Source organism: Canis lupus, chromosome 29 (assembly GCF_011100685.1).
Source record: "Canis lupus familiaris isolate Mischka breed German Shepherd chromosome 29, alternate assembly UU_Cfam_GSD_1.0, whole genome shotgun sequence".
NCBI lineage: Eukaryota > Metazoa > Chordata > Mammalia > Carnivora > Canidae > Canis > Canis lupus.
In genome coordinates, this window is record NC_049250.1 from 5,845,005 (window position 1) to 5,872,826 (window position 27,822).

At 45.5% G+C, this 27,822-nt stretch overlaps 2 protein-coding genes across 6 annotated transcripts in view; one reads left to right on the forward strand and one right to left on the reverse strand.

Moving 5' to 3' along the window:
• The window catches only part of ATP6V1H (ATPase H+ transporting V1 subunit H), a 161,596-nt gene extending 161,022 nt beyond the window's left edge, over positions 1-574 (reverse strand). The window contains exon 1 of the mRNA XM_038579304.1: positions 490-574. The gene's annotated coding sequence lies outside the window, so the exon portion shown is untranslated. The remainder of the gene's footprint in view (positions 1-489) is intronic.
• Positions 1-27,822, forward strand: part of RGS20 (regulator of G protein signaling 20) — an 84,061-nt gene that overhangs the window by 21,463 nt on the left and 34,776 nt on the right. The window contains exons 2-3 of one of the 5 annotated variants that reach the window (XM_038579315.1): positions 246-254; positions 2,045-2,359. In XM_038579315.1, the coding sequence (XP_038435243.1) occupies positions 246-254; positions 2,045-2,359 (324 nt within the window). The other 4 variants (XM_038579311.1, XM_038579312.1, XM_038579310.1 and 1 more) reach the window with 4 other exon arrangements.

Consider the following 27,822-nt stretch of genomic DNA (forward strand, 5'->3'; position numbering starts at 1 on the left):
CCCGCATCCGCTTAGGTTTTTGCTGTCGTCCGGCAGCTCACCCGAGACGGACGCGGCCACGGCCACTGGCCCACCATCACCGGCAGGTGCGCACGAAGTGAACTGCGATCAGTCCAAGTCCAGCTGCCCGCGGCGTCCGAGCTCGCTTGGCGCCTCCTGAGCACCCACCCCAACCCCAGACCAAGGGACTCGTCCCTGCCTCCTCCCCCGCGAGACCAAAGCTGGGCGCCGAGGCCCGCTCTGAGTATTTTCCAATTCTCTCATTTCCCCACCTCCCCACCTCCCACCCCGCCCCCCGCCTCGAGTGCGCTGTTGGCCCTCCTCCAGGAGCCTCCCGGGCTCTCAGCTCCAATCCCTAAAATAAACGCACGGTGCCAGAAAGCAGGGGAGGGGAAAGAAGCAATTGAACGGAGAGAATGAAAATTCTAGGAGAAAGACCCCATTCTCCAGGAAAAGGTAATCAGGGGAAGCGAAACAGTGTGAACTTACTCGGAAATGCAAACCGAGCTCCACTCTCTCCCCGGGCGCATACAAACGACCGAAAGACAAATCGGCCAACGCGCTCGGCGGCTTCCCAGAAAGGGCCTCATGAATGAGAATGGGTTGCTAGGTTTCCTCCCTCCCTCTCGACAATTGCTTCCCACAAGACTTCTACCGCCCAAAGAAAACATGCGGGGCCTGCCAACTGCGGAGCAGGGGGAACGCAGCCAAGCCCACGGAGGCCGCCCGCGGCCGCTCCCGCCTTCAGGACCCTGGAGAGCGGCGGCCGCGCCCTGGGGACTCGCTTCCCGCCCCGCTAGCCTAGCCCCCTCCCGTGCCTCGCCACCCTGTCACTTTTATTCGCTGCTTCCCGCCTCCACCTTCCAATTTCTTGGCAACCACCACTCTTGTTTTTCACAAACAGATTAAATTGTCTTTTTGTTTTGCTTGAGGGTGCTGTTTGTATTGGCTGAGTTAGGTTCTGGATTGTAACTTCTCTAAATGTTAGTGGACCGTGAAGCTCTAAAAATGAGACCTGACTAGGCAGGTGACTTTAAAAAGCCAGAGTTCAATCCCTTTACTCTATAAATGAAGCAGATAAATTCAAAGAATAAAGAGACTTTCCCAAGGTTAAGCAGTGGACTTAGTTGCAAGGCTCAGTCTAGAACCTTGGGTTTCTGACTTCTAAATTAATGCCTCCCTCTACTTTCAAAGAAAATAATAATAATTTTACCTTCACACTGGCTGTTTTGATATCCCACGCAACAAGTGGAAGGTGCAAAGGCCTGTGTTCCTGAGAATAAGATGGACACATGAGAGTGTGGAAAGGGGCCCTGCATAGTGTGCACTTATGAGACCCAAAACAGTCCTAGTATCCTGCCCACTCCAACGTGTACAGCCAAAGCCAAATCAGCCAGTCCCTTGTTCCACCCAGCCTTGGTCTCGGATTGCTCAGTCCTCTGCCATTAATCAGTTCTCCCCTAGACACCTCTCACAAGGGAACCTAGTAACCAAGTCTAACTTCTATGACTCAGCAGGGAGAACTCTAGGCACTTTGGGAGGTGGGAAAGGTCAGAGGGAAAATGGGAGATGAGCAAGAGTTGCAAAAGTGAATTTTCATTCACTAGGAAATCCTAAAGAACCAAGAAACACCAATACAGACGCTTCTTTACACTGCATCTCACATGTAAGGTGCATACAAACCCCACTGGGAATGTTAACATTCACATGTTGATGCTCTAGTTCAGGACAGGGTTCCAGATTCTGTATTTCTGACCAGCTCCTGGTTGTTATTGAAGCTGCTGGTCTAAGAACCACACTGAGTAGCACAGAGTTTAGAAAGGGGGGAGGGGAGGGGGGAGGAGAGAATAGAGAAGGAGAATCTAACCAAAGGCCTTTCCCTTTGCTCTCGCCTACCTTCTCTTGCACCCCCAAAATACAGCCTCAAAATGCTGTAGCAAATGATAGTAAATACACATTTTCTTCTATCTGTAGCTAGAGCCAACAGTAACGGTGTGTTGATTTTGTTTCTCTCCCCCTACCTCCTGCCCTGCCTGCTGCCGACCCTGCACAGCTCCCAGACTCGCCCGCTGCCCCGAAGCCGCTCAGCCTCCTGTCTGGCACGCTCTCTGGCCTCGCGCGATTCTTCTCTCACCTTCTCCGGCGACCCCCTTCTGGGACTCCCCAGCGGCGCCCGGACTTCTCCCTCCTGCTTTCCGTTCGCTCTCTGCCAGCGGCTAGGCTCTCGCGGGGCCACGGGGAGCGGCCAGGCCGCCTCTCGCTCCTGCTGGGGGCAGCTCTGGCCCTGCCCAGCCGACCCCCGGGGGGCCGCGCGCCCAGGGAAGAGGACGCCTGCGCGGGGCAGAGCTCGCCCGTGCCCGTGAGTACTGTGGTCCCCAGCACGCCCCACCCCCGACCTCACCCGGACACGCGCACCCCCAGCTCCCTCCTGACCCCGACTGACCCCTTCCGCGCCGGGCCAGCAGGGGCTCCGCCGCGAGGGGCCAGAGCGGGAGGTGTGGGGGCAGAGGCAGAGAGTTTTGGTGGGAAGGTTAAGAGAGGCTTGAGCACGTTCAAGGAAACGGCGCCGGCGCCTCGGCTGACACTCCTTTTCGCAGCGGACCCCGGTAGCTACTTTTCCTGGACCTTTTCCATCCAGTGTGAATGGAAGCAGTGGAGGCGGGAGGGAGTCCTCGCCCTTCCTGAGGCTGCTTCTCAAACTCTCCTTCTTAACGTGCGGCTCAACCCCTTGCTCCGAGCCTCCCCGCAACGCGCCTCCGCCCCTCCTCGCGCCCACTCCCCTGCCCTCTGGCCGTCCGCAGGCTCTGGAGGCCGGGGAGGAAATGACGTGATGCTATTTCTGTGTCAGGTCAGCTTCCAGCTTCAGTTTGGCCCTCCAACCTCCTGCTCGGGCCCCGGCGGTCCGTGCGCGCCTCGCTCCCGAGGGCGCACAGAGGGGCCTACGGGGATCCCCGGGGCTCTGTGCCCCAGGAGCTGAGCTGCCGCGTATTTTCCGCCCCGCCCCCAGGTCTCTCCCTACGCCTGGGGCTCGGAGACCGGGGGACGGCAGGCAGCTGCCAGGGGGCTCAGCGGGATCCGGAATCCGGAGTTAGCCAAGCGCCTCGCCCCTACCCCCACCGTCGACCTGGTGGGGCCTCGGGCTGCGGCGGCCGAGGGCGTGGAGCTCGTCGCCAGTGAGGGACAGGCAGAGGCATCACCAGGGTGGGACGGGGGCAGAGCTCGGAGAAGCACCCGAGGCGAGGAAGAAGGTAGGGGGCTGCCCTCCAGACGCCGGGTGGTCCGCCGCGTGACTCTCCGGGGCTGGAGCACCCCCTCCGCTCGCACCTCCCTCCGCCCGCCTCCATTCACCAGGTCTGAGCACGCGTCCCCGCACTACCGAGTCTCGCTCGGCCCGCGCGCGCCCAAGCCAAGGGGGGCAGAGGCGATCTGCAGGCGCTCGCCGCGCTCGCCTGGCTTAGTGCCGGCACGCCGGGCTCGGCCCAACCGCGGGCTGGGGGAGTGGGCTACAGCCCCGCCGCCGGCTGGGGCCCTCCGGGAGCCCGGGGCGACCCCAGCCCCCGCCGCAGTGGAGCGCGCTGCGGCAGCAGGGAGGCGAGGCCGGGATTGCCCGGCCGGGGAGGCGGGGGGGGGAGGGGGGGGCGGGGGGGGAGGAGGCAGAGCCGAGGGAGCCCGAGCGACGGAGAAGAAGGTGAGAGGAAAGACCGAGGCGAGCAGTCGCGGGCGAAGTAAAGCTACCAGGTGGTATTGTAATATTTAAAAAAAAAAAAAAAAGGCACCCACTAGACGCATGCGCACGGCCGACCGAGGCGAGCTGGCCCGAGCTTCCCCTCCGGCTCGCCCAGCGGACGGCGAATTCGTGAGTACCGCGACCCTCGCCCCCTGCCCCCGCTCGGACTCGCTCGAAGGCCTCGGGCTGGGAGGGGGCGGCGGCCAGGCGGGGCGCGCCCGCAGGGCAGGACCGGGAGCTGTCGTCGGAGCCGCGGTGGCGGGAGCTGGTGCGGGTCGGTCGCCTCACGGCCCCTGCAGCCCCGCAGATCGGTCGGCGCGTCCCGGGGGTGCCCGGGCTCACAGTGTGTCCTGGGTCTCAAGGGGGGCGTCCAGCCGCCGGCATCAGCTTTGCCGGGTCCACCGGGACGTCCGCACGACTCAACCACGGCGGCCTGGGCTCCAGCCCTGGAAGCCTCCCGAAGTAGGCTTGGGGAACTCCGGGCGGTGGGAACGTCGGCATCCTCCGCGGGCCGCGCAGCCGGAGCGCCGGCGGGGGGGGAGGAGACACTCCCTGGATCCCGGAGCCTCCGTAAGAAAAGCGCCGCCGGGGCGGTGGCGCCGGGGAGCGGGTCTGACCCGGTGTCCGCATTCAGGCTCCCGGAACCCGCCGGGAGCGCCCAGGCGCGAGGTGCGGGCGCCGCGGCTGCTGCTCTTGAACAAACCCCGGCGACTGAGTCTCCGGGTAAGTTGGGACGTGTCCCCGCGGCGCGGCTGCGGACCCTGGAAGGGGCGTGGGCGCGCGGGGCCGGGCCGGTCCCCGGCCGTGGGGGGTGGGCGGGGAGGGGCCCCGAGGCCCCGGGGGGGTTGCGCGCCGCAGCGGGTGGGCGCCTGCGGGCGGGGCTGGGTGCGCAGCCGGGGTGGGCGGGAACCGGCGGGCACCGGGCGAGCGCGGCGAGTGGGCGGGGACGGGCCCCGCGGGAGGCGGCGCTCCCAGGCAGGAGTGGGTGTCTCGGAGTCGCCGGCTGCGGGGCGCGGGGGGCGGGGGGCGGGTATGGGGGAATCCGGGCGAGCGCGCGGCCCGCGGCGGACTGGGCGGGCTGGAGGGGGCAAGTGAGCGCAGGCTCCATCCGGGAGCAGTGGGGCGCCAGACGGGGGAGCTCTTTCCTGCTTCTCCGGCGGAGGCCCCCGGCCCCTTCGCACCCCGGCTGCCGCACTTCCCCGGGCGCCCGCGGCGCGGGCCGGACGCCTCCCGCCCTCCAGGCCGAAGCAGGCGGCCCCTCGCCCGCTGGGCTCCGTCTAGCGTCTGCGCCCGGGCGGGAGCGGGGGGGGGGGGGGGGGCAGGGAGCTTCCCGCCCCAATCTCCAGGCGTCACCCTCGGGTCGCTCCCCCTCCCCCGGGCCCAGGACCCTGCGTGGCGTGGCTTCATTTTGCTTCTCGTGGTTACGGTTAACCACTTAACTTCTAGTTAAGATTATGGAATTGACTAAACCAGGATCCCAGCTGAGGAAAGGAAACGGACTTACCCCCCCCCCCCCCAGACTTGGCGAGGACGTTTGTCATAAAATGACTCTATATTCTTGTTTTTGCTCATGACCTGATGTTTGCTCATAACCTCTACTGAGCCTCATCGTATTTACCTTCTCATTAAATGGCATCTTTTTTAAATATGTTTTTTAAAGATTTATTTATTTATGATAGACATAGAGAGAGAGAGAGAAGCAGAGGGAGAAGCAGGCTCCATGCACCGGGAGCCCGACGTGGGATTCGATCCCGGGTCTCCAGGATCGCGCCCTGGGCCAAAGGCAGGCGCCAAACCGCTGCAGCCACCCAGGGATACCCTAAATGGCATCTTCTGTATCGAGTATTAGTAACGCATATGAGAGACAGTATTGTCTGGCAGGTCAGAGTCCTGGGTTCCCTAACCGATTGGATTCGAATCCCAGCCTAGCTGTGTAGCCTCGGGCAAGTTATTTAACGTTTTGATGCCATTGTTTCATGAGCTGCGAAATGAGGATAAGAAAAAATACCTACTTGATAGGGTAGCTGCCATTCAGTAAATTAATGCAGTAGAGCTCTGTCACATACCAAACAAAAGTTGGTATTACTATTATTATATTTATGCAAAATTGGCTAAGTAGCCTTCAAAATACTGTATCATGAGATCAGAAACAAAGTGCATTTTTTGGTATGCTATGAAGAGTTTATATAATAAAGTAAAAGATGTCCATCTCCAAAACATTTTCTGTGTTGATATCGTACATTTTAAATGCAGTGCGTTTCTACACCATCTGGACCCTTTTTATTTAAAATAATTAGGAAATACATATTTCAAACAGCGTTTTAAGAAAATTATCTCCAACCTTCAAAATATTTCACTTTGTGAAACATGCATAAAAAATACTACACACTACATTATGATATATACAGAAAATCCAAGGTCGGGGATCCCTGGGTGGCACAGCGGTTTGGCGCCTGCCTTTGGCCCAGGGCGTGATCCTGGAGACCCAGGATCGAATCCCACGTCGGGCTCCCGGTGCATGGAGCCTGCTTCTCCCTCTGCCTATGTCTCTGCCTCTCTCTCTCTCTCTCTGTGTGACTATCATAAATAAAATAATTTTTTTTTTAAAAAATCCAATGTCTGCATTAAAATACTGTACCAGGTCAATTGTAATTTAAGAGAATCGGGAAACTTACCTTGGAAGCTAGAAATGCTAACTTCTCTAAGGTGATTGTAAACATTTTAGCAAAGATACTCTTAGTATCAAAAACATAGATAGGGTCATCTGGCTTGTTCAGTCTGTAGAGCATGTGACTCTTGATCTCTGGGTTGTGAGTTCAAGCCCCACACTGGCACAGAGATCACGGAAGGAAGGGAGGGAGGGAGGAAGAACAGAACAGAACAGAAAAGAAAAGAAAAGAAAAGAGGAAGAAAGAGAAAGAAAGAAAGAAAATGATAAAAGTCAGATTCCTTCACTTTACAGCTGAGGAAACATTCAGAGAGGGTAGAAGTCCCTACTGGAGATCTCCAGCTAAATAGGATTAGAATGCAGTCTTCTTACTCGCTCCCCAAGGCTTGTATACACCACACTGATGTTTTCCTGTCTTCTACAGACTTATGAACCTTTAACAAATAGGAAACTAGAAGCCATTACATAAGGGAAAATATGCAAGCATGTGTTATATACAACACGAGAAAGACAAGACAGTAATTTGACTACCGTCCCACAGCTTCATCATGGTCCCGCACAGCAGAAGGTAGGACTGCAAAACTAACCTAAAGTAAGCTGAGGTCACAGATCAAGCCAGAGGCAGAGCCAGCACTAGAATCCAGAGTCCCTCTGGAGTACACAATTGGTTGCATATTCTATTAATCCCTTGACTTCCTTAGAAGTCGTTTTTTGAGCTTTTCTTAGTTTCTTGAAGTCTCCTTCCTGCTGACTTGAGAGCTTTTTAGGGAAGGCCTTCAAAATTGCATAGGAGATTTTATTATTCCAGATGTTGTGAATGAGCAAGAGAAAAGGGGGGGGGAAAGCTTTCTTATTTTAATGCAGTAGTTTGGTAAATGATTTCCATTCCAGGCACTTGAGTATCAACTCCTAAAATCCTACAGTTCTTTCACTTTTGCATGTGGTAGTCTAATGACATTCACCTTCCACAGACAGGTGCAGTGGGGGTAGCTTCAGGGTTCAGCCCTGGCATGAGCAGTTTAGGAATCATTATGGCAGAGCCTTTCAAATAAGCATCTGGCCTCATGAAGTTATTTAAGATCATAGGAATGATGTGTCTTCCAAAGAAGACACTTCTAGGAACTGTGCTTGCGTCTTCGAAGAAGGAAACCATTGTTCCTCCAGTGCATAAAGTGGATATCTTACCCTTGACTTTGCACCTCTGTATGCTTACCACATGTTTTTCGAAAGAAATGCAGGGCATTAAGTAGGGAGTGACTTTGTAGAAATCTCCCAAGCCAGTTCAGCAGAACTGAGTTTTGAAATCACATGTGTTAAGTCAAGTCCCAGTATGATTATAACATGAATCATTGTCCAATTGGGAATATTTCAGATTGGTTTTCAGTATACCACCAGGTGACTCACAGTGTGAGCTTCTATTCAAATACATATAGTATCTGTCAGCAACTGACAGGGTTCACTCTGAGTCACAGCTTAGGATTTAGTACAATAAGTGTGAGTCACTGACTACTGGGCACTATCTGAGATGTCCATGAATTTTACCTTGAGCAGCTCATGAATTTAGATAATGCTGCATGGGGTGAATCAGTTTGTAGTACAATCAAATGGGCTTCTGTGGCAACCATTCACAATAAAGTTTGATGTAACTGAGAGCACAAGGGAATATTACATGATGATGGATTCGTAAAATAAATCGCCCCGATTCTGATCCAGCTGATTAGATTCTAGCTATTTGCGTGGGGAATCATTTGTGAAATTGGAGTAATATGCAGTGTTACCCAGCAGTGACACTTTACTTCAGTTATTTCACTGACTTTAAAGCCCGTTAACTGTTCTGGTTTGGATGTACTTGATTTCTAATTATTATTTAATTTTACTTGAAACTGCAAAATCCTTTTTTTTTTTTTTTTTTTTTTTTGCAAAATCCTTTTAAAATACGTATGAGTATTTGGATTTTAGACAACAGCATCTTATGCAATTACTTAGCAGTCTGACTTCCTAAGATCCTGGGTTGTACAACAGCAAGTCAGCCTAACAGTGAAGTAGAAGAGTACACCTTTTTCTCTCCTTTGTCTCTGTTAGTGCCTGTCCCCTCTCACACTGACTGAACAGTATTTGTTCAAGAGCTGGTACACAGGTTTGTGGTGCTATTCCAGGGCTCGCAACACCCAGCACTTCTCACCCTTCTATGGCTGTATGGCTAGATCAACATAAGCTTATGTAGCTGTTGCATTTATGCAAGACAGTGGAAAGAATGACGCAATGGATGCCTGACCCCACCTTTGCAAATGAATGTTACATCTCAGGATGGAGTCAGAATGAGATTTAAGGGACTAGATTTCTTAATTTGTTGCTAATTAGTGGCAAAAGGTTACTCTCTTTGGAAGGAAGGTTGGACTACTACTTAAAAGTACATGTATATTTTTCTGTATCTTCTGGACAGAAATACAGGGCATTAAGTAGGGAGGGACTTTGTAGCAATATCCCAAGCCAGTTCAGCAGAATGGCTCCAAGAAAATCCCAGATGTGTGGACTTTACCATATACTTGTATTGTGTTTCTACAAATATACAATTCTAGAAATAACCCAGATCTTAATTCATACATCTTGTGCTATCAGTAATAGCACCCATCTTGCCATTTAATCATTTAATGGAGGTGGTACATAACGAGTTCTGTTCTTCCTGACTTAAATGCAATTCCTGACAAAGTCAAGTCATTATGACCCTAATGAATTAGACTATACATAAAGCTGAAACACAGTTTCTATATACATTTGCTAAATTTCAGTTAGGAGCTATAGGTACTTTTGTGACTTTAGTTATTGCTTTTACTTTTGTTTATTTCAGTTATAACTTATACTAAAGTGTACACATCTTAAGTGTACAACTTAATAAACCTTTTATGAGTATCCCCTATGTAAGTACCTATTGTGTAGATCAGCATTTCCCAATCTCAGCATTATTGATATTTGGGACCCGATACCTCCCTGCCTGGGGGACTGACCTGTGCGCTGGAGAATGTGTAGCAGCATTCCTGTCCTCCACCCCCAGATGCCAGTAGCACCCTTCCCTAGATGTGACAAAGAAAAATGTCTCTAGACATTGCCAGATGTTTCCCGGGGGCAAGAGCACTCACCACTGCTCTAGATCAAGATATAGAGTAATTTCAGCTCATATCCATAAGAACCCCTCTTGCTTCTTCCCAGTATTTACTTACACAGATAACCACTCTCACAAGTTTTCAAACTTGACCCTGAACAACATGAGTTTGAACTGTTTGGATCAACTTCTACATGGATTTTTTTTTTAATACAGTACAGTACTGTAAAAGTATTTCCCTTATGATTTCTTAATAACATTTTCTTTTCTCTAGTTTATTATAAGAATACAGTGAATGTTATTACAGAAAATACGTGTTAATGACAGAAAATATGTGTTAATCCACTCTATGTTACTGGTGAGGCTTCCAGTCACCAGTAGGCTACATAGTTAAGTTTGGGGGGTGAAGTCAAAAGTTACAGGCAGATTTTCAACTGCATGGGAGCCCTCAGAGCCCCACCCCCATGTTGTTAAAGAGTCAACTGTGTTAGTTGGATCCTTTTCTGAACTTCATATGGAATTATACAGTAAATATTCCTTGCATCTGATTCCTTAGCTCAGCATTATATATATTTTTTTTGAGATTCACTCGTTGTTTCATGTATTGTGATTTTTTTCAATGCTATCCAGTGTTCTTTTGTGTTAACATAAACAGTTAATTTACCTATTTCACTATTGGAAGGCATTTGAATGGTCTCTAGCATGGGGATATTTTGAATAATGCTAATATTTGTATTCTTATTCATGTCTTTTGACAAACATAAGCCTTATTTCCATTGGATGCCCAGGAATGACATTGCAGGGTAGTAGATCCAGTATGTGTTTAGCTTTACTAGATACTTTCAGTTTTCAAACTGTTTTTACACTCCAAACTAATTTACAAGCCTACCAGCAGTGTATTATTTCACATCCTCACCAGTACTTAGCATTGTTCACCCATTTAATTTTAGTCATTCTGGCCGCAGTGTAGTGGTAATTCACTGTGGTTTTAGTCTGTATCTCTCTGATTGCTAATGATGTTGAGCATCTTTTTATTGGCCATTTGTATATCTTCTATTATAAACTGCCTCTTCTAGTATTTGGCCCATTTTCCCACTGTGTTGTCTGTCTTTTTTTCATTCATGAGAGTTCTTTAGATATTCTGGATATAGGTTGTTGTCAAAAATGTGTGTGTGTCTGTGTGTATTGCATATCCCAGCCTGTGCCTTGACTTTACGTTCTCAGACCATTATCTTTTGGTTTCTGCAGTTTCTTTTGAAGTCCTGTTTCTCTGAAGGTAACATGGCTTTTCCTCTGACTGATCTAAAATTCTCTTTGTTTTTGACTTGCCACGGTTAGAATAAATGTGTGGTTTTGTATTTGTCTTACTTTGAACCCACTGAGTTTTTTGTGTCTGTAGATTGATATCATTCATCACAATTGGGAAATGTTCACTCAACATCTTCGTGCCCTTTTTCTCTCCTTCTCTCCTGCTTCTGAGATTCAAATTGTACATATGTTAGACTTTCTTTTTCTTCTGCTGTGTCTTTTATTCTATGCTCTGTTTTATCCCCTTTTGGGGGTGGGTCTCTCTCTCTTCTTCCATTTTGAATACTTTCTTTTGACCTGTGTTTTTTTTTTTTAATTTTTATTTATTTATGATAGTCACACACACACACACAGAGAGAGAGAGAGAGAGAGAGAGAGAGGGCAGAGACACAGGCAGAGGGAGAAGCAGGCTCCATGCACCGGGAGCCCGATGTGGGATTCGATCCCGGGTCTCCAGGATCGCGCCCCCGGCCAAAGGCAGGCGCCAAACCGCTGCGCCACCCAGGGATCCCCTTGACCTGTGTTTTAGTTTATTTATCCTGTCTTCTGCTGTGCCCAAGCTTCTGTCAAACCATCTAGGGAATTGTCAATTTCAGAAAGTATTTTGTTTTCAATGTATTATGTCTATTTGATTCTTTTTAATGCATTTAAATTCTCTAATGAAATTCATCTTCTCTTCAGGTTCATCCATCAAATTCTTATCTACTAAGAGTAATATGTAACAATATTAATATTGTGAGTCTGTATCTTTTATTTGTTTCTTCTGTCACATTTCAGTCTCTTCACATACCTCCTAATTTTTATCGTATGTACACATTGTATATAAAGAAACTATATCTGTTCACATAATATTGTCCACCAGCAAGGACTGTTGGAGGGGTTTCCTCTGTGAGGATGAGGGGCTGACCACTTCAGTACTGACAGATATTGAAATGAATTGGGGCAAGTTTTAATTTTAATTAGACAAATTTAATAAGACATAAGTAACCTCTGGCTTTTTCCCATTCCTTGAGTTTTCTCTCCTGGGCTTCAGAGTTAAGGCCTAGTGGGTTTCCTATCTACTCAGTCTTGAAAGACTGAGATACTTATAAATTTCATAAAACCTTCAGAGGTTTTGAGCTTGCTTTCCACCCCCACCTTCACCCAGTGACTTCCACATCTAGTAAATGTCTCAAGGAGGCTAGGCATGTATTTGAGGATGGCCTTGTTACACATGGGGACTGGCTCTTCCACATGAAACTATGGAGTCCGTTTTTTTGGTTTTTTTTTTTTTAAGATTCTATTTATTTATTCATGAGAGACACAAAAAGAGAGGCAGAGACATAGGCAGATTCCTTGCGGGGAGCCTAATGTGAGACTCGATCCCAGGACCCTAGGATCACAACTTGAGCCAAAGGCAGACGCTCAACCACTGATCCACTGAGGCGCCCCTAATGGAGTCCTTTATATTCTCATCCCAAGCCTAGAGTCAGCAAATGTCATCAGGAAAGAAAATACCTGATGATGGACTGCTCACTTTTGAAGAGCTCTCCCTCTCAGATATTTTAATTAATTTATTCTTTTTGCTTCCACAGCCTTCTGATGTGTTTAGAAATGTGTTTCTAGTTATTTATCTGACTTTTTTATTTGGTGCAGAGGAACTGCAGTCTGCCCTTACCTATTGTCTTTTTTCTTGAAGATATTTTTCTTAAGTTTCTTTTCCTTGTTTCTTCTTTTTTTTTTTATTTAAAATTTTTTTTAAATTTTTATTTATTTATGATAGTTACAGAGAGAGAGAGAGAGGCAGAGACACAGGCAGAGGGAGAAGCAGGCTCCATGCACCGGGAGCCCGACGTGGGATTCGATCCCGGGTCTCCAGGATCGCGCCCTGGGCCAAAGGCAGGCGCCAAACCGCTGTGCCACCCAGGGATCCCTTGTTTCTTCTTTTTTCTTTTCATTCTTTTCTTTTTATCTTTTTTTTAATACATTTTTATTTATTTATGATAGTCACACATACAGAGAGAGAGAGAGAGAAAGGCAGAGACACAGGCAGAGAGAGAAGCAGGCTCCATGCACTGGGAGTCCGACATGAGATTCGATCCTGGGTCTCCAGGATCGCGCCCTGGGCCAAAGGCAGGCGCCAAACCGCTGCGCCACCCAGGGATCCCTCTTTTTATCCTTTGGATCACATTTTTATCTTTCTATTACATCATTTGTTTCCAATATAACTCAGAAAATGAACATTAAAACCTTGCCATTTAAAAAAAAACCTTGCCATTTACAAATATAAAGTGTACTATATATTTTATGAGTTTAAAAATATTAGAAGGAAAAGAAGTATGTTATGATCCTTACAGCTCTTTATGCTTCATGTTGCAGTTATGTGATCTAAAAAGCATGAGCAAAAAAATAAAAATAAAAAAAAAATAAAAATAAATAAAAAGCATGAGCTTTAGGATGAAAGAAAACTTGAGTTTGAATTTTGATTTTGCTCACTTAGTTTTTCTGAGCCTCCAATTCTAAATATGTATAATTGGAATAATTACACTTACATTATAGTAAGAAATGTGCAGCAGAAGTTTCAAGAGAGCATTCAGTAGGAATGAATTATCATTATTCCTATTATCATTATTCCTCTAAGATTTATCCATCATTATTTTAGGCCCCTGAACCTGTGTAATTTAATTTTAAATGTTTATATTTTGATATATTTCTATCTGATACAGATTCTGAGATTTTTACCATTCAAACAAGGTTCTGAAAAGATTTCTTTTAATATAAAAAGCCTATACCTATGACTTAATATCTATGAAAATATTACTAAATAAGTTTATGAATTCATATTTTGCCAAAATGTCTGTGTTTTGTAAACTACAAAATAAATAAAATTTAGTAACAGAAAGAATTATATTCAAAGTAGTCTTTCAGTAAAATCCATATCTGACTACCTGATGTCATACTAATATGGTTTATTATAAGATGTTGCCAATAAGAAAATAGTATTGAGAAATACTTTAAAAAGTCTACCAGCATTCTCTGGAAAGGACAGCTGGTTCATTTTTGCAGAGGAGTGTCTGTGTGGGGGCTAGGAGTAATTTTAACCTTATCTCCATGAATGATTCAAATATAATTAATCTTCATACTGAATTTTCTGTTATGAGCCACACTCTTATTTTGAATTATGCACTTGTTTCTTAAAAAAGAAAAAAAAGACTGCTTTTGGGGTACCTGGGGGGCATCTGCCTTCATGGCAGGTTGTGGTCTCAGGGTTCTGGGATTGAGCCCTATGTCAGGGTCCCTGCTCAGCAGGGATTCTGCTTCTCCCTCTTCCTCTGCCCCTCTCTCCCCCCATTTGTGCTCTCTCTCTCTCTCAAATAAATAAATAAATAAACAAACAAACAAATAAAATCTTTTTTAAAAAGGAAGAGGGGCAGCCCCAGTGGCTCAGTGGTTTAGCGCCGCCTGCAGCCTGGGGTGTGATCCTGGAGACCTGGGATTGAGTCCCACGTCAGGCTCCCTGTGTGGAGCCTGCTTCTCCCTCTGTCTGTGTCTCTGCCTCTCTCTCTCTCTCTCTCTCTCTCTCTGTGTGTCTATTAATAAATAAATATTTTAAAATCTTTTAAAATATAAATAAAAAAGAAGAGGACTGCACTAGCATATGGGAACAATTGATTCTGCTCTAAATAGAGGATGAAAATATTCTTAGAGACAGATGGGTGTTTCTGGTATACACAGGCTTCTTCTCACCTGCGCAAGGAGGACAGCATCTCAGGTCCATGTCCCTGAGGCCACAGATATACCTGTCTTTAATTCCTCAGCACAGTGAGAGTGGGGCTCCACTAGTCTGACCCCTAAATTTTGAGAGACTATGCTCCTTACAGCTTGTAGACAGATTTAAGTCAAGGCACAAGAACTGTAGGATCTAGTTATGCAACAAACTGGAATTTATCAAATACCTCCTAGAGCTAAGGCTTTGTTGAAGAAGTTAAGTCACTTCTGGCCCTTGTTAGACTGTGCTATTTGGTGAAATGAAGTACTTAGTAACAAAAACATCTGAACCTCATGACCAGACCATGTTGAATAAATTTGGGTTAAAGGAGGGTGAATGAAAAGATACAAAGAAGTATGAAAAAGGTACAATTCTGCAAAATCTGATAAAGTGAAAAACTCACCTGGGCATATTCAAAAAATGTCATAAATGAAACAAAAGCCTTTATTTCTTTTCTTAATCTTTCAGTGATGGGTTCAAAATCATAAAAGTATTAAAACTGTAAATACTAATTTATGGGGCACCTGAGTGGCTCAGTTGGTTCAGCGTCTCACTCTTGATTTTGGTTCAGATCATGATCTCAGGGTCATGAGATCGAGCCCCACATTGGGCTCCAGCGCGGAGCCTGCTTAAGATTCTTTATCCCCCCCCCGAAAAAAAAGATTCTTTATCCCTCTACTCCTCCCCCCTAAAAAAAACTATAAATACTAACTTAGGTAGAGCATATATTTATTTAAAATATATCATGCATTCTGAGAGTCAGGAAATACATATAGATTATATTCTTAATGGAAACTGGTCCTCTATGAGCCTTTTTTTTTTTTTTTAAGATTTACTTATTTATTTTTGAGAGAGAGAGACAGAAAGCATGAGTTGGGGGTGAGGCAGAGGGAGAGAGAGAAATCTTTGAGCAGACTTCCCACTGAGTATGGAACCTGACATGGGGCTGTATCCCAGGACCTGAGATCCCAGGATCCAGGACCGTGAGATCATGACCGAGCCAAAATAAAAAATCAGATGCTCTATGAGCCTTTTTATATATCCCTCAGGTTGGGGGTTTTATTTTTGGATCTCTGTGTCTAATTGCCTTATATTGTCTCACACAAAAAAATATCAAATAGCTGTGGTACACTACAGATAGGCCAAAATGCATAACCATTAAACATTTTAGTTCTTTGAAATTTTTTCAATTTTAAATGTTTGTTCAACATTTATTTATTTAACACCTCATGCCAAGGGGAGATGGGAACCTAAAATTCAGTAGCTATTTTGGCACAAGTTGTAAAAAACCAGAACCTTGAGGAACAGAGATTCTCCCAAACATACCCTAGGAATGGACAAAAACATTCCATCAGCTCAGCCCCCAGAGACTTTCTTGGGAACATGAAGGGTGTATGGAACCAAGGTAGTACACTGGAGTTTCCATTCTAATCAGAGGCAACCCTCCTAGAAGAAAGACTCCAGAGGCATTTACTTACGGGCATCCAAAAATAATCCAAACCTGTCTCACTGTGGCCCATGCATAGCTGTGGAGGGAAGAGCAAGGCACTGTGGGGTGGTGGGATGGACCCAAACCTAGAGCTGAATGATTTAGATTGAAGTCTGTTTAGGGGCTGACTTTGGGTAGTTGGTTATATCACACAAATTCTCTGTGTCTTAATTTCCTGTTGATAAAATAGGATCTTGAAATCTCCACAGAGTCATTTAACAAATTAAATGTAAGGTGTGATTACTACTACATTTGCTTATATAGACAAAGGAGAAACGGCATTATTTGGAAGCTATATGTGGAAAAAGTAGGCTCTGATAAAGAGTTTAGATTTTCTTCTGATGTCATAGATTGCCACGGAAGGCCACAGGAGGGGGACTAACAAAATGTGGACTCTATTGTAAACAGTAAATATTTTAGACTTTGGGGGCCATATGGTCTCTATTGCAACTACTCAACTCTTGCCACCAATGGCAAATCTGTGGGAGATAAAGTACAAGGAGAATTGATCCATGCAGAGGTGGTGCCCACCTGAGCTGGGGGGCCATGGAATTGGAGAGAAGTGAGCAGACTTGACATCCACTCTGGAGATCTGGCAAGCTTGCCAATGAGTGAGCAGCAGAGAGAGGAGTCAAGGTGATTCATCAGATGGGGGTGGGTAAAGGGCACCATGTATGGACTTGGAGAACATTGGAGAGGAAACAGGGAGCAGGGCAGGAGACTCAGGAGTCCACTTCACACCCCAAAGTCTGAGACATCCACAAAAGTTCCAACTGTGGGGGTGAGTAGGCAGCTGGATTGATGTGTTTTGAAATGAAGGGACTGGCCTGGGCCTGAGGCAGAAATGAGAATTTATTAGATTCTTCATGTATATATGTATATACATGTATGTGTGTATATTCTTCATGTATGTAGCTTGCTGTGCTGTGGTGTACTAGATTTTCATGAGGTTATAGTGGAGAAATTCTTCAGCATGATTTGGGATATTACTGCCTTAGAATATGCACTTTCTTTTCTAAAACTGTAAACAAATCTACTGAGAGTTGCTATGGATTTACTACAGAGGTCAGCAAACTAAGGCGTCTTGGCCAAATCAAGATTGCTGTCTGTTTTTGTATGACCTACACACTAAAAATGGTTTTTACATTAAAAAAATTATATATATACATAAAAATAAATTATATATATATATATATAGAGAGAGAGAGAGAGAGAGAGAGAAAATGAGAGAGAGACAGAGAGTTATTTAGAGGAATTAGCTCACATGATTGTGGAAACTTGGTATGTCCAAAATCTTGATGGACTAAGGCTAGTGGGCTGGGGACTCAGGGAAGAGTCACAGTTCAAATCCAAAGGCAGTCTGCTAGCAGCATTCCTCCTTGCATAGTGTGTGTGGGGGGGGGGAGTGGGGGGGGGGCAATAACTCAGCCACAGCCAAGTGGATGGGATGCAGAGGGCAAAGGCAAGTGGATGGGATGCAGAGGGAAGGGCACGGAGCTTCCATGCCCTCTGTGGATACACCACCTTCCCAGCAGCTAGATGTGTTCACCAACGTGGAAGCTCAATGTTTACATTTTTCAGTTGTTCGGGGGGGAAACACCAAAAGAATATCTCTTGACACATGAAAATGTTACAAAATTTGAATTTCAGTGTCCATAAAGTTTTATTGGAATGCAGCCACATCCATTCAATTTACATGGTGTCTGTGACTGCTTTTGCACCAATAGAAGCAAAGCTGAGGAGTTGCTGTAGAGACTGTATGGGTCGCAAAAGCGACAGTATTACTCTCTGGTCCTTTACAGAAAAGGTTTATCTCCCTCTCACCTATAACCTAGATGTAAGTGTGAAGTATTACTACATTTTTATAAGAAACAGTCTATATGAAAGTAAATATGATGTTTAACCGCCAGTAATGTTATTTCTTAGAAAAATGGTGTACTCTTAAAAAAAATTCACAAAGACCAAAAATTCAATTAGAGACAATCTCCTATAGGAAATGAAGTAAGGGGATACCTGGTTGGCTCAGCAGTTGAGCGTCTGCCTTTGACTCAGGCCATGATCCTGGGGTCCTGGGATCGAATCCCCCAACGGGCTGCCTGTGGGGAGTCTGTTTCTGTCTCTGCTTCTTTCTCTGTGTCTCTCATGAATAAATAAGTAAAATCTTAAAAAAAAAGAAGGAAGGAAGGAAGGAAGGAACTAACTTAAGATTCCTTTTGGTATCCATCACTTCAACATTCAGTGTTTTCATATAAATGGGAAAATTTAAGGACATTTAACAAGCCCCAGAAGTACTAATGAACCTGGGCCAGAGGGAAATGATATGCACAAATGTTGTGTGTACAACTCAGATGCTAGAGGCTTGTGGAGATTCAAATTACTTACAATGTAAAAGCTTCTAAATAGGATGGGAGCTTGCTATCATCATCGCAAGATGAAAATGTCTAACTAATAATGGATGTAAGGCAGAGTTTGAGGATTCGATACTACTATCCACTAAGGGGTCATGGAGACCTTTCTGTGTGGCAAAGTAGAATTTGTGAAACAAGAGACATAGAGGAAAAATTTACCCAGATAGATCTACAAGGAGTACAGAAGGCTAGTTACTTAGGAACACAGATTTTTGTATACTTTTATTATCCCTAATTTGCATGTACATTAACACATGTCACAGGCCATCTGCTGTAATTGGTGGAAGATTAGTTCTTCAACTAGCAACGAGTCATCCAGGCCTAATGTCTGTAAGATCTGTGGCCAGCATAAACAGAATGGGTGAGGAGAGCCCCAACAGACTAGACCAGAGTGGTAGGGGGCTTCTGCAGCCCTGGGGGAAACCTTGCTCTCACTTGTGATCAAACAAGATGCCTTGTCCATTCAGAGTTTCCACAGTTCTAGCTAATTGCTTTGGGGCAATGATAGGAAGCTTTATTACAAATGTTATTCATTAAAGACCCTGTGTCCAAATAAAGTCATATTCTAAAGTACTGGGGATTAGGACTTCAACATAAAAATGGGGGGGAGGGGACCCAATTCAGTCCAACCATATCACATGGTTTCTCCTTGGTCTCTGACTGCTTCATCCACCTTCCATTTTCTCTTTCACATGCTAACTTGTGGAAGAAACCAGATCCAGTGCCCGTGGATCATCCTACATCATGAATTTATTTGCTTCTTCCTTATCATGCTTAGCTAGCTCCTCTACTCCCTGAATTTCTCCAAAGTAGATGTTAGATCCAAAGGCCAGAATAGACTTAGGCTCAGTGACTTGACCAGACCTTTTCCTGGGAGGTGCTTGAACTTCTTACTACATTGGATCAGAAAGGCACAGTGTCTGCATGACCAGCCCCTTTTAGTTATGCTATTTCCTAAGGGCCTTTTGAAAGCTTGGTGGGTCAGTTGACATTTACAGAGTGGCTAAGAGCACACAGGTGTGTCTGTGCTCATGCAGCACGGGGAACAGGAGCCTTCTCGTTGCCAAAGGATCTTGACAGTGCATGCTCCAGGCCGGCCCCTTAATGTCCTGTCCCTCGGAGGGGCTGGAATGCCTCCTTGATCTGCAGCTCCCATACCCTCACCTCCTCCACCACTCCCACCCCTCCCATCCCTGCCCTCACAGGGCTTCCTCCTAGCTACAGCTTACCTGGCTGGCCTTGAGCAAGGATGATGGTGATTATGTTGCATTTCCCCTCTGCATTGTTAATTTGGAGAACTCTTCTGGGTTGAGGAAACTGTATCACCTCCAGAAATGCATCTGAGGATATAAGATGTTCCCAGACCCTTGTCCTAGTATTGAAGGATATTTAGAATGTACCTAGGAATGGGGGAGGTGAAGCAATTAATGGAGCACAGAGGGGCTTTACTTTATCCTTTTGTTGTTGTTGTTGTAAGGCTATGTTCCTTGTATCACCTCAGAACCAAAGAAGAAACTGGCTTCATTCTTAACATTTCATCCTTACTTCAGACACTTTTCTAAGTGTGAGTTTGTAGAGAATTTAAATTCACATCAAATTTCAGTTCACATTCTTTGGGTTATATTGAAGCATGCATAATACAGGATACCCTCTGGGCTCTGGATTTATTTAGATTTCAGAACCAGAGGGAGATCTGAAATATGCACAAAATTGAACCCAGTGAGGGCCGATGTGGCATTAATTGCACTTATTCACAGTCTTCTCTATCAAATAAAATCTAAAATGTAATTAGTTAAGATTTAAGCATTTCTGTTTCTCCACATGCACTTTGGGAACCACTTCTCCACTGTTGAATGTAGGAAAGACTGTAAGTGTAATTATTCTCTGGACCAAAGAGCACTTCTTGTGCTTTTAGCCAGGGAAAGAGCTTGCATTCCGGATCTTTGTACCAACCGACTTCCATACGTAAGAGAGCACTGAAATGGTCAGGTGACTGGCATGTTCAACTGAATTTCCCGTTATACCATGGTGTTTGGGCAAGTATTTTCATGATACTTCTTTTTTCAAATACAGACTTGAAAAACTCTCAATATTAGGCACCATACACACAGTTCTGGGCCGTGATGTAGCATTTCCTTCAGGAGTGGGGCTGTTTGTCCACACTCCTACTACACCCAGGGCTATATGATGCACCATATCCCTCGCCACTTGCAAGCCTGTGTTACTTGTGTGTCCCTGTTCCCAGGGCACCACCATACTGCAGCTGCTCATCCCTACTTCCTGTTCTCTCTCCTTACTCTTCTTCCCTGTGTAGTTGTCTCTCGTTCTCTGATGTGTCTCGGCTCTAAGTCATGGAATCCCTTTGTCATACCTAACAAAAGTAAAAATACCCAATTAAACACCATACCCAGGGAAAGTTAACTTTATGAAACAGCAAAGGGGAATGACTCAGCCCCCAGAAGCCTGGCATGGGCAAATGACTTAGGTATGGTCACCACGTTAGGGCCAGAACTGAACTCATAGCCAGAGTCCCTGCTCTTCTGGACTCATATAGTCCAACATGCTGCCTTTAAATACATTTTAAAAGGACACCTAAAAGAATTGTTTCTAGGGGCATCTAGGTGCTTCAGCCAGTTAAGCGTCTGCTTTAGGCTTAGGTTATAATCTCAGGGTCCTGAGATTGAGCCCCACATCAGGCTCCTTTGCTCTACAGAGAACCTGCTTCTCCCTCTCCCTCTGCCTGCTGCTCCCGCTGCCTGTGCTCTCTCTTTCTCTGCAAATAAATAAATGAAATCTTTAAAAATTAATTAAAAATAATAAAATTTAAAAACTGTTTTAATTGTAGTTAACACAATGTTACATTAGTTTCAGGTGATAAGTCTATATAAAGTAACAGCATTTTAGAAACATTTTATTGGGAGATAATTCACATACCATACAATTCACCTATTTAAAAGGTACAGTTCCATAAATAAATAAATAAATAAATAAATAAATAAATAGTACAGTTCAATGGCTTTTAATATATTCAGAGTGTGTAGCAATCACCAGAATCCGTTTTAGAACATTAGATGATTTGAGCATCAAGAAGAAACCCAACACCCCCTAGTTGTCACCCACCAAGCCCATGTGTCCTGCAGCCATAGCAACCACTGAGCTACCTTCTGTTTCTACAGCTTTGTCTCTTTTAAATTTTTCATATAAAAGGAGTCATACAATATCTGCCTTTATATCAGTCTTTTATATCTGGCTTTTCTTCACTCAGCAATTTTTGCATGCGTCACCCATGTAATAGCATCTTAGAATAAGAAGAAAAGCTTAGTGATCATCTTGGTCCTTCAATTTGCAGATAGGAAAACTGAGGCCTGGGAAGGTGGCCCATTGCTGAAGTCACAAAGCCTGATGGAAAAGCCAGGGCTGGACCCGGACCTCTTCCTGCCTAGGCCTCTAGCAGGTTCTCCCCAGGCTTCCCCAGTGAACATGCAAAAGCTTTAACTCTGGGTGGCAAGCTAACGATACATGCCATACACTCAGCTCCTCTGGTCTTCCATTCTCCCTCTCCTCAGCATTTTGTTGCCACTTTGCGAGCAGGAGGAGGTACTTTAGTTTTCTTCTAAGTTTGTGAATGGGCAAGATACCAGGGGTCTAAGGGTGGATAAGAGGGACCAGCTGCTTCACCCTCTGCTGACTATAGATACAAAGGTATAAGATGGATTTGTTTCTGATCTTACAACACAATTTAGGGACACCTGGGTGGCTCAGTCGGTTGGGCGTCTGACTCTTGATCTCAGCTCAGGTCTCGATCTCAGGTCGTGAGTTCAGGCCCTGCTTTGGCCTCTGCGCTGGGCATGGGGCCTACTTTAAACACACACACAATTTAAAGACTTCCCATATTACTCATTTTGTCTTTTTCATTACAGATCATCGTTAAGTACTAAATTAAACTAATAATAATGGCATCGGAGTAGCACTTACTAGTTTTCAGAGGCCTCTTGCATACATTCTCTCATTTATGCCTTTCAGCAAGTCTCCAGGTAGCTGATATCCAAATAAGGAGAGAGAGGCTTAGGAGGGTGAAGGTGTTTAGTCCAGGCCACGCAAGTGGCAAAGGTCAAAGTAGAAGTGGATCCTCTGGCTTTGAAACCCCATGATCTCTTCATGACTGATGGTGCAAGCCACCACACACCCTTGTAGAAACTCTGGATCAGTTGCTCATTCTTTTTCAATGATTATTCTTTAAGTGCCAGCCCAAGACTGGCAGGACTTCTCCAAATAAACCTGGTTATTCCCACGCGGCTTCTGATCCTGGTCACTACAGGGATGCACACCTCTTGATCTGGCTTCATTGGACGCCCCTCTGCCTCCTGCCTGCTGAGCCCCCTGGAACTCAGCCTGCCGGCAGAATGCCCCAGTTTTTCACAAGTGTCTCAACATCCCTTCCCTTCCTTCTCTCTGAACTTTAACTGCTCTCAGAGGACAGTGCTTTTCCCCATGGCCCTGGTAATTGCAGGCATTTTGCCACTGAAATTTTACCACTGACTTCCATTCTTACCTCTGTGCCACTTCCAAAACATTCTTCCCTCAAAAACCCTACCTCTTAAGTTCCGACATGTGCTGCAACATGGATAAACCTTGAAAACATGATGCTGGGTGAAATAAGTCAGATGCAAAAGAACGAACACTGTATGATTCCACTTACTCGAGGTTCCTAGACTACTCGTATTTTTATTTTTTTAAGATTTTTTATTTATTTATTCGTGGTAGACAGAGAGAGAGAGAGAGAGAGAGGCTGAGACACAGGCAGAGGGAGAAGCAGGCTCCAAGCCAGGAGCCTGACACGGGACTTGATCCCGGGACTCCAGGATCGCGCCCTGAGCCAAAGGCAGGCGCCAAACCGCTGAGGCACCCGGGCATCCCCATCTACTTGTATTTTTAGAGACAGAAAGTAGAATGGCAGTTGTCAGGGGCTGGGGGAAGGTGGGAATGGAAGTTAGTATTTCATGAATTCAGAAAAAGTTCTGGAGACAGATGGTGGTGATGGTTGGATGCAGTGTGAGTGTATTTAGCACCACTGAACTGTACGTTAAAAAATGGTTAAAATGATAAATTTTAGGTTATGTAAATTTACCACAACTAGAAAAAAATAATACTACTTTTGAATGCATGTCCTTAGAGTGAACCACTGCTTCTGCTCCCTTCAGTCATCTGCTCACCCTCCGGTCCCTGCCATCATGTAGAAGACTTCAGCACGTGGCCATCATTTCCTCTCCAGCACTGGCCCGGTCTTCATTCCTGATTTCTTCAACATCCCTGTGAATGACCTGTGCTGCCCTCCGGCCCCTCTGCTCCTTGATTTTTTCTCAGTTCCAGAAGTCTTTTTCCCTTCCACACCTCAGCCGTCATTTATGTGACCATCCCTCAGGTTAGCTATGACCCAACTGCATCGTCTCGGAAACCTCATCCTAAAACCCACGCCTGTGACCCACCCTCGCTCATGATGGTGCTCTCCTCCGTAAATTCTCTGGTCTCTGAGGCCTCCAGCCCATTCTCATCTCCCTAACTCACGAGTCCTCAGCACCCTCCACCCTTTCATCATTAACTACCCTTCCATGTTCCAGGAACAGGCCAGGATCATTTGTATTTACAGTTCCTTCTTAGAAGCACCCCCAACCATATTTGTGTGTCCGCCTCCATATCATTGCTCTCACCTCAGAGACCTTCCCTGGCCACTATCCCTCATCATGCTATAGGCTATCAACCATTTTAGCATTTTCGCAGGCACTTCTCAGACTTCAAGTTCTCTTACCTATTTGTTGTCATGGTTTTGTGTTTCTCTGACTAGAATGTAAGCCCTTGACAGAAACAGTCAGGCTTATCCCAGAGGCCCCCCTGCCTGCAACACAGACTGCTTCAGGTGGAGCCCAATAAATGTGAAATGAGTTCAGCAGGAAAAGCCTTTGAAAACAAACAACATGGTCATATTTTTAACCTTTTCATCCTAGATTTATAATCAAGTCATTCTTTTTTTTTTTTTTTTAGATTTTGTTTATTTATTTGAGAAAGAGAGAACACAAGAAGGGGAGAGTGTAGAGGGGTAGAGGGAAGGGGAGAAGCAGACTCCCCTGCTGAGCAGGGAGCCCCACTTGGGGCTCAATCCCAGGACCCCTGAGCCCAAGGCAGATGCCTGACTGACTGAACGACCCAGGTCTCCCTAATCAAGTCATTCTTTGCCTGATCCTCCTACTGCGCCATCACACATAGATTCAGCATATTTTCCACATCTGAGAAGGTGTAAAACAAAGTGTCCAGGCAGGATGTTAAAAGCATACCTTGCCACTATTTCTCACAGTGTCTGTTGACAATATCCCACAATGCTGGAGCTCACAAAAACCTTTTGCAAGGCCATGACAATGCTTATTGGGCTCCAGATTTGTGCCAAGAACTTTGCAGGATTTCTGTATGAAACAGACACCATGCCAATCACTGTTACACATTTTTTTAAAGTTCCTTTTCCATATGCTTTCTGGCCCTTTGACAAACAGGTCAAAAATGTTGAAAGCACAAGGCAAACATCTTGCAGTAAGAGGAACACTTCCATAGGAGGGAGGAGGCGAGCATGCGTCTGGAGTCTGGCATGCATGCTGCTCACGCTGGCAGGTCGCCCGGGGCGAGCTCCCCTGCCTCGTGTTCCCTGTGCACCATGAAGTCAGACGCCCTGGCAGGTGACAGACATCCAGATAATAATTATAAACCTCTGCTCTGCCCTTCTTCCATTATCATGTCTTCTAGCCTTCCTTGTTATCATTTTAGCTTTCTTTAAAACCATGCCACACAAACAGAAAAGTGCACAGATGGTTTGGCCGGTCCTCACCACCTCCACACACCCCTGTAACCCTCACCCACAGTGTGGCGGCCGCACATGACAAGTCCTCAGAAACCTCCTCACCAAGGGGAAGCACTATTCTGACTCCTGACAGCGGAGAACAGTTTTGCCAGAAGAGTTTTGCCAGGGCCTGAATTTTTCTTTTAATAGAGTCATGCAATGTGTAGTCTTTTTTCATCTGGCTTCTCCTACTCAACATTGTTGGTGAGATTCATCCACATCTTGCGGTAACGGTAGAGCCATCATTGCTGAGTAGCAGTCTGTTGTGTGAATGAATATACCACAACTTATCCATTCTACCACTGATGAACATTTGAGTCGTTTTAGATGTGAGTACATTCAAGAACGCCCTAATGCATGCTTTCGGCGCAGTGTTTCTGGGGAGTGTATGTATACTAAGGACTACAATGGCTGGGTCCGAGGGTGTGTATGTGGTCAGCGCTCACGAATGTGAGTGCTCCAAAGTGGTTATACCAGTTTGCACTCCCATCAGCAATCTATTTTCTCTATATGATCACCATCACTTGGCATTTTCTTCATCATTTTAGCTCTTCGGAGGTGTGTGTACAGGTGCCATTCGCTGTGTTTTTGTAGTTGGCTAAATCTGCATGGTATTGTTACACTAATTATTAGGGTATGGATATTGCTATGAAAATGAAGAAAAAGCTAAACTTTTAATTTTTTAAAATTTATTTATTTATTGGAGAGAGAGAGTGCAGGGGTCGGGGGAGAAAAGCAGAGGGAGAGGAAGAGAGAAACTTAAGCAGACTCTGTGCTGAGCGCAAAGCCTGCGGGACCCCATCTAACGACCCTGAGATTCATGACCTGAGTGGAAAGAAGTCAAGTGTCTGTCATTTAACTGACTGTGCCACATAGGCACTCCAAAAAAGCTGAAGTTTTAAATGTAAAAACAAAAATGACTGATTTTTATATTTTTGACAGAGGGATCATGTGATATCCATTCATACACTGGCAATTTATTTCCTCTAAATGAAAATGGGCAGGTTAATTTATTAAGCCATTGTGCTGTCATTATTGTGCATGTGTGTATACATGTATGTATATTTATATAGATAGGTATATATGTACATATATAAATACGTGTGTTCTGTTTGACATGTATTTATATTATTTCTAGTGCTTCCTGTAGGCTAGACACTGCTCTTCTACCATCATGAAAAAAAAATCACCATATTGATGTAGGTTTCTTTTTAAAATCTTTTGGATATGGTGAACAAATGAGAGGTCCAACAATTGTTATAGGAAAAGAAATATCAGTTTAGTAAAATGTGTCTAATCTGACTAACTGGAATGCTGGTTACATAGTCCCAGAATTAACATTAACCTTGACTACATCTGCTCCCCACCTAGCCACCTTCCACATCAGTTAGGTCCCTGAGAGATAGGACACAAGAAACTATGAGAAGCAGACCACATTCCTGCCCAGTTTCTGCCCATGATCTTTCCCTGATGACCTAGCTGATAACCTAGTACTGTCCATGCTCCTTCTTTCATGGTTCTTCAGAGCCTAACCCAGAGCAACATCAGAAAAACTGTTCTTTTCTTCTTCTTTCTTCTTCTTCTTCTTCTTCTTCTTCTTCTTCTTCTTCTTCTTCTTCTTCTTCTTCTTCTTCTTCTTCTTCTTCTTCTTCTTTTAAGAGAGGGAGGAAAGGGATAAAGGGGCAGAGGGAGAGAGAATCTTAAGCAGGCTCCACACCCAGCAGTAAGCCCACTATGAGGCTCAATCTCACAGACCTGAGATCATGACCTGAGCTGAAATCAAGAGTCAGATCCTTAACCAACTGAGCCACCCAGGAACCCCCCTGTTTTTTTCTTTTTAAATAATCTCTATTCCCAACATGGGGCTTGAACTATGAACCTGAGATCAAGAATTGCATGCTCTTCCAGCTGAGCCAGCCAGGTGCCCCAGATAACTTGTGCTTCTTCAGTTCGCCAGCCTTATCTTCATCCAAAATGAAGAAGCATCTCCCAAGCAAAAGCAGGATCATCCCAAAGTCAACTCCTTCCCTACCAAGTACCACCTAAAACATTGCCTCAGAAGGAGTGAAAAAGAAAGACCACAGAGGGAAAAAAGGCAGTGGAAACTCTCTTATAGCTCCTTCCAGAATTTTACCCTTTTTCTAGTGATCCAAGGCCAGATGGAGGCAGAGTAATGTGGAGACTGCCTTCATAATCCAAAGCTGGAGAGGATAACTAGGGCTGAGACACATGGAGATAGAAAGGGGGATGGATGTGAAAGACATCTTGGGAAGAGACTCTATTTGGCTTTGCCACAAATTAGAAGTGGGAGAAGTGAAGGGTGGCTTCAAGCTTTCTTAACTGGATAGACAGCAATGCTGCCTACCAAGATCAGGACAGGAAGAAAATGGGTAGGTTTATCCATGAAAATAAGTTTGAATTTGTATATTAATTTTTCCATGTTGCAACTATGTTGTCATGGTTTTTTTTTTCTATAATTTGCCACAATTAG